This window comes from Alligator sinensis, unplaced genomic scaffold (genome assembly GCF_000455745.1).
Source record: "Alligator sinensis unplaced genomic scaffold, ASM45574v1 scaffold802_1, whole genome shotgun sequence".
In the NCBI taxonomy this organism is placed as follows: Eukaryota; Metazoa; Chordata; order Crocodylia; family Alligatoridae; genus Alligator; species Alligator sinensis.
The window spans coordinates 2,629,681-2,636,726 of NW_005841918.1; the positions used below are offsets into that span (position 1 = coordinate 2,629,681).

At 47.8% G+C, this 7,046-nt stretch overlaps 2 protein-coding genes across 4 annotated transcripts in view; one reads left to right on the plus strand and one right to left on the minus strand.

Moving 5' to 3' along the window:
- KBTBD3 (kelch repeat and BTB domain containing 3) overlaps positions 1 to 4,878 on the minus strand; it is a 36,597-nt gene extending 31,719 nt beyond the window's left edge. For all 3 annotated transcript variants that reach the window (XM_025198261.1, XM_025198260.1, XM_006018953.3), the window contains exon 1: positions 4,666 to 4,878. The gene's annotated coding sequence lies outside the window, so the exon portion shown is untranslated. The remainder of the gene's footprint in view (positions 1 to 4,665) is intronic.
- A 205-nt stretch (positions 4,879 to 5,083) lies between these two features.
- Positions 5,084 to 7,046, plus strand: part of AASDHPPT (aminoadipate-semialdehyde dehydrogenase-phosphopantetheinyl transferase) — a 76,985-nt gene continuing 75,022 nt past the window's right edge. The window contains exon 1 of the mRNA XM_025198251.1: positions 5,084 to 5,185. Coding sequence (XP_025054036.1) covers positions 5,084 to 5,185 — 102 coding nt within the window. The remainder of the gene's footprint in view (positions 5,186 to 7,046) is intronic.

Sequence of the window (7,046 nt, forward strand, 5' to 3'; positions counted from 1 at the left end):
GCATTTGCTGCAGTGGCAGACCAATGAGGGGCAGGAGGGGGCCAAGGCCCCCGGGCACCAGCCTGGGCGGGAGCACTGGCCAGGCCCTTCAGAGTTCTTATTGTGCAACATGACCAGGGCGGGCCTGTCCTATCTGCGAAACCTGCGGAGACAAGAGGCCCCACGCAGCTGGCAATGGTGGCCACCTTTGTTGTGTAACCTGCCCGCCCACCGCATGGGTTGGATGTTTAGTTACCTGTTCTGGCCAGAAATTCCAGCTGACACCCCTCCCCCTACGTCCATTGTGCCAGGACTTTCTTTTCCTTCCCAGCCGAAACAGGTAACCAAACATGGCCAGGGTGGGAGACTAAATATTGCTATGAGACGGACCAGGGGGGGGACACGCAAATGCAAGCAACTGCCCTCAGGTGCTGGAGATCCGTGGTACGTCACTGATTTACTGGAGGTGTTTTCCCTGTTCTCTGCCTCAGACCTGGTCTCAGCTGGCTAACTTGGGTGCTGAATGGCTGAGAGGAGATTCCAGATCCCTCTTGGAGTCTCACAAGGTATTCCTTCATATGCATATGGTTAAAATCAAGTTGATAGTTGAGTCTCTACCAAGTAGGGTATGGAGCTCCCAGGGGGGAGGGGGAATCACAACATAGGGAGGGCTCCAAGAATGTTTGTTGCAGAAGCCTGTATTGTGGGATATTCTTGGTCTTTGTTCAGCACTGCTTATCTTGCTTGCACTCGATTTTATGCATGCTCTCCAAAATCCGCTTGTTTATGTCTCAGGTTTTAGTGGTTCTTGGAGTTGAGCTGAAGCAGCACTCCCCCCTCCCCTCCCCAAACCAGGGAGATCCAAGCATCTTTCCTGCTTCAAGCAGGAGCACAGAGTTTAGGTACCTGCTGCCAGGTTTATTTGCTTGCACATTTGCACTGGCAGGACTCTACATTTTCAAAACCCAGGAGGATTTTAAAGTGAGAGCAAGCTTCCAGGTTGTCCTAATTTTGTCCACAGAATTCAAACTTGTTTTCAAAGCAGTCAGCATAAGGACGTGGTGGTTGCTGCTAGAGGAGTGTTACAGCAACAAAAGGGAAAGACGACCTTTCAGTTGGTTTTACGCTGCATGGAGAGCTGCTTTTACTCAACCAAAGAAAAAAAAACAAAACAGGTTTCTGAATTTAATAGAACTTTATGCACAGACACATGCCAACTTGTATTAACAGAATTAAAGTTCTGTCAACATAACTTGATAGTAAAAATCAGACCCGAACTAGTAAGTTATCAAAAGTATGATTTCTCTACTTTATGTCAACAGTAAGAGTTGTGGAGTACTGTATTATCTTGGTGCGAGTAAACTGACTTCCCTGGGGAAAAAATATAAAAAACAACCACTACTCAATTGATACCATCTCTGCATTGACAGAGGAACTTCATTTGAACTTTACAGATAATTAATATTCAGTCAATCATTTTTTTCAAACAACCAAAACAGATACTAGTGACATTCAGAGACATTTGAATCCACAAAAATGACATTTATCAATAATACATTTAAGATTTAGTATTATTAGACAGAAGGGAGACAAGCAGGTTTTCAAGCTTTTGGTTCTTTAGAAGTGTTTGAAGGAAACAGCATGGTACCAGCATGCCGCACTGAAATGGCATTGATTCCTGGAAGCATTCCAGCAGTGGAGAATTTCCGCTCTGCAAGTAGTGAACTTTAATTGCATATCCTCACATCATTATATTATTCCAAGACAAACCCCTCTCCCCTTAAGTTAAAAGCATTCAGAAAACATTCAGGATTTGCTCCTGACGCTAAGTTTTTGGTTAGTTATATTTAAAAGAGACGAGAATTCAAAGTTCAGGAATTAAATGTATAAATTAAATTTGATAAGGAAGTTTCTTTGAGGAACTAAGACATCATGGTTGGATTTCCATTCTGGGAAAAAAAAACAGCCTCTAAACAAGAAACTTATAGTTTTACTGAGTTTGTAGCATTGTCTTACTTGTGATGCAAAGATACAAATATTTAAGAAATTTATATAGAACTGATTACCCTCCTAATAGCCTGGGCACATCTATAATTAAAATCCAACATATGCACATTGTAACTTAATTTCTATGGATTTTATCGCTAAACACATAATTTGCATTTCATCTTTAACCTAATATTTGCATCTTGTACTTGTAATTAATATTTATTCATGAAAACCAAGATAAATCACCTAAACTTATTAAGACACAAAACTGGTTATATATACTTTATTTGTAACAAAAAAGGCATAACTTGATTAAGCCTTCTTAATTAAATTCTGCTTTCTGTGGAATCCTAGATTCCATCAAAATTGCTATAATCTTATTACACAATTTAGAGTGTAGCCACAAGTACTTCCTTAATGATATGAAATATATAACCCTAAATTAAAACCACATTTACTGAACTCGTATAACAGTACTTTCTTACAACACTGGTTTTACCCAATCCTCCCCTGAAATTAATCAATAAATATACATTTTCTCTTTGAAACAAGGGGGAGGGAAAAAAAATTCCTGCCTCTGTATATGTTGGTTGAATGACATATACTGTCTTGTTTCACTAAGTCTTAGAGAGAATAATGGAAAGACTTTTAAAAAAGAACTACCGATTCAATTATAAACATTTTGTTCAGGTTAAATTTCTTTTGTGGGTGAAAATTGTGGCAGGTGGGTGAGGTACCAGCTCCTGGTGCCAATTTAGTGAGAGTGTCAAAATGGCAGCCTCCCAAGGAGTCTCTGCCATGGCAGCAACAGCAGTCCCATGTCACTACCCTGCGCTCCACCCTCCACCATTTCCAACAGGGATTGCCCAGGGCAAACTCTGCTGGTTAGACCTCCAACTGAAACATTTTACAAGGCTTGATTTTGAAGGCTTGTAATAGAAGACCTGGAACTGACCAACATCTGTCATTTTCAAAGCTTATACTAGAGTGCCAAACATTATTAGAAGCCTTGAAACTACATAGTTCTGTCAGTGCTGGGGTATTAAAATCCCCAACATTGGCTAGTTCCCCTCATTTTCAAGGTTTCTCATAGTCAGTTGCTGGGGTGCACTTATAAACTTTGAAAAGAAGGGAAGTTAATCAGTTTTTGGGGGTGCTAAGCTGACCGTGACAGCATTGGGTATTTAGTGAGCACCACTCACCCTGAACTGGGGTAGATGCACAGTTTCTCCTGGACCCCAAGGATATGCACATGGTTTATAAACGGGGCTGGTTGCAAGGTGGATATTAGTGGTTGAAGAGGGACTCAGGAGCTCATCTTGGCCAGGCTCCACATTAAACTCCAGAAGGGTCAACACTTGCTGCGTCTGCCAGCTACCTACTGCTAAAGGGCTGGTGGTGCCCAACACTGGGTTGAGCAGAGTTCCTAGCCGGCTGCTGCTGAGGTGACAGCACACAGTGGGGGGAAAACGGGAAAATAAACAAAGCAGAGGGTCACCTGGGCTAAGAACAGACGACCAGTGTGATCTGGAGTTGAGCTCCTTGTCTGACAGCAAACCCTAGCCTTTAGGCTGAAAACAGATTGGTTTAACCCTTGGGGGCTGATTAGCTCAAGATTTGAATCCTACCAAAATAGGGGTGGGAAAGGTGTTAACACGCAAGGTTTTAAAGGGCAATTACTGTATTTACTCAAATCTAAGATGGGGGGGAAGCCCCTCATCTTAGATGCATACATAGAGTAGATGCAGGGCGGGGGGCTGCACTGGCTCTGACTGTGGCCCCAAGCCTGGGCCAGGGCAAGTCAAACCCACAGCGGCCTCCAGTCCTCCGTTTCTGCTTGCCCTCTGCAGTTTCTGCACCCCCCTCCCACCCCTTATTGTCAGGCACAGCTCAGGTGCTGCTGGATTTCCCCACCCCCCTCCCCCGGCACGGAGCACAGGGAAACAGTCCCCTGCCTGCAAGGACCATGGTCCCACATGCTGTGCTTCAGCCAGGGACTACTGTCCAAAGGACATCTGACAATAAGGCTGGGGTGGGGGGGGGGAGGAGAGGGGCTGAGATTGAGGGGAGCAGGGGAGGGGAAGGGGCAGAGATTGTAGGCGGCACTGATTGTGTTGAGTGATTGTGGGGAAGGGGCAGTGGTTGTGCTGAGTGGTTGGGGGGAAGATGTGGGGGCACAGGGAGCATGAATGGAAGACACCCCTCCAATAATTAGGTTTACACCTGGAAAATTATGGAAATTGATACATTTCTCATTTATCAATTTGGGGAGCATCATCGTCTTAGATGCCAGTCCATGCTGTTGGGAGGCAGCACTAAACCGGGCTGAGGGAGGAGCGGGCTTGTCCCTCTGGAGCTGGCCTGGAGACAAGATGCGGATCAGTCACCCCAGAGCTCCTCCCTCCCCTGACAGACGCGTCCCGGCCCCGCCCAGAGGGGAAGGATGCCAGGCGGGAGCCCCGCGGCTTCAACACGCGCTACAGCGCATGCTCAAATGGCTCGCGCATGCTCAGTGAACACCCCAGGCTTTATTCTGAGGCGTATTGCGGCAGTCCGCGCAGCGGCCAGTTGAGGACCACTCCCCCCGCCCCAGCTCACAGCCTGACACAGCAGCCTTGTCCCGGGATGGACCTGCCTCCTGTACTAGCACCTCCGGGCGCCGGCTGCCCCCTCCCTCCACAGCGCGCAGCCACCCACCTGCAGCAGCCGCCAGCAGCCTTCCGCTCGTCAGGCCCACCCCTTGCGTGGCCAGCGCACGCTCATTGGCTCTCCTTGCCGTCGCTCTTCTCGGCAGCGCGCTGCGAGTGGTTCCTCCCCTTGTCAATCTCAGGACAAGCCCGCCCACCCGCCTTAACGGGCCGCTCGTCTCCTCCATCTTCTTTGCCTGCCCCTCTTCTTCCTGACGCCACGTTCCCAACGGCAACCGTCTCTCCTCTGATAGGCTAGGGGCTCGGGGTACCTCCCTGTCACTCACGAGGCTGTACTGACAGCTGATTGGCCCCGGGGGCTCTTCCCTACCTAGAGCAGGGGTGGAGGAAGGGGTGGGGTTTCGCTCCGCGCAGACTCACGGGGCTGGGGTGGGCGGGGCTTGGGTCGGGCAGCGCAGCGGCAGGTCATGGAGCGCGTGCGCTGGGCCTTCCCGTGCGCCGCCTGGCTCCCCAGTCGCCAGGACTGGCTGCTGGCCGCGCGGCTCGTGCAGCCCGAGGAGCGGGACCGCGTCCTTCAGCTGGCGGCCCGGGGCCCGGGGGCGGGGGGGAGCGGGGCTCGGGAGGCTGCACTGGGGGCAGCGCTGCGGCCGGCCCCGCCCCTCGCAAGGGGGCGACACGGGGAGCCCGCTGATCACACTACCCCAGTCCTAGAGCAGGGGAGGGGTTTACTCCCTTCTTGTTCCCTACAGTCTCTGCCCCTTCCCCCTCCCCTGCTCCCCTCTGCTAGGCTGGCCAAATGTCCAGGGTTGATCTGGGAATTGGATATTAATCTGCAGGAGACTGCTGAAAGTCACCCGGGAGATAAATGACAGGGCGTGCATTAAAATAAATTTTATTAAATGTTGGGTCTGATTTATACATTTGTCATTTTAAACACTATTACATTAATTATGACATTATTCATACACTATTACATTTTAAAAACTAGGGGTTTTAAAATGTAATAGTCATGTGCATTTGCCTTCCCGATGCGCCGTAATTACATCATGGGATGAAACCTGGAATAGATGCAGATGGAGTTGGCAGCTCTCTCTGTCTCTCTCTCCTTCCCACTTTATTGTCAGATGTTGCTGGGGCTCTAGTCCCTGGCTGGAGGGCTTGGCCAAACCTTTGAACAAGCCACAAAGTTAGTACAAAGGAATCAAACCTTGTGGCAGAGGTGGTATCAACTAGATGTTTGCAAAAAAAAAAAGTTTCTTTGCAAGCTTTTAGGCATAGGCGCCCTTCATCAGGTTTGGGAGATTGCAAAGATTGTAAAAGTTCTCCTAGGTGGAAATGAAAATTCATATTGCACAGGAGAGCTGAAGGTGTTTTCTGTATATGTCTTTTGTGGAATAACTTTGTTCCTTTTTGTCTTAATCTTGCCTTTAATTGGTTGAATGTGTAGCTGGGGCACAATTTAAGGTGTAACTCTGGTTAATCGCATAGTAAGGGTAACATGTAGAGTGGGCCTGTGAGTCATTTATGATGGAAAGTTTGCTCTGTTTTCCTTATGTAGCCAACAGGGGAGTAAAAACTAGGAGAGAAATTCAAGGTCCCCCTTGGAAAATATTAAGTAGTAAGTTTGAAACAAACAGAAGGAAGTTCTTTTTCACACAGCATCATTCAAGTGTGGAACTTGTTGGTACCAGAGACTGTGGAAGCTGACAGTTTAGCCAGATTCAAAAGGATTGGACAGATTCTTGGAGGAAAGGGGCATCAGTAGCTATTGACATGCAGTCAGTGTGACATCCAGTGTATGATCAGCATCATGGGAGTTGGGGGGGGGGGCTACAGCCTCTGAATCAGAACTTCCTAGACCTTAAATGCCAGAGGCTGCAAGTGAGAAAAGAACAGTGGTGGGGAGGGAAACCCTGGTCAGAACTAGTTCTCTCTCCCTTTCAGCATCCACTGTCTGGCTCTGTGATGCACAAGTGACTGGGCAAGATGGACCTATGGTCTGCCCAAGTAAATGGCAATTCTTATGTTACTGTGGGGTGTCTTGAGTCTGAAAAGGTTGAGAACCACTGAGTTCTCTACAGCCTACTTTCCCCAGAGAAGGCTCAGGGTGACGTGCACTAAAAAACACCCCCATGAAACGTGAAAATGTAGGTTGTAGCCCTGTTAGTCTAAGGACATAGGCAGGCAAGGTTCTTTGGGTGAATCTGATATCTTTTATTAAACCAACTTAATTAGTTGGAGAACAATTTTTAAGCAAGCTTTTGGGTTCAAAAGCCCTTTGTCAGGCTAAGTTTTTGCAGTCAATGTGTGCTCTTCCTGGATGGAATGAAAAGTAAAAAAGCCAGAGGCTGGGCTGGTATGCATGCAAGACAGGCAGTCAGTGAAAATGTAGATAGAGGAGTCAATGAGTAAGAGAGCGCCTTGTGGGGG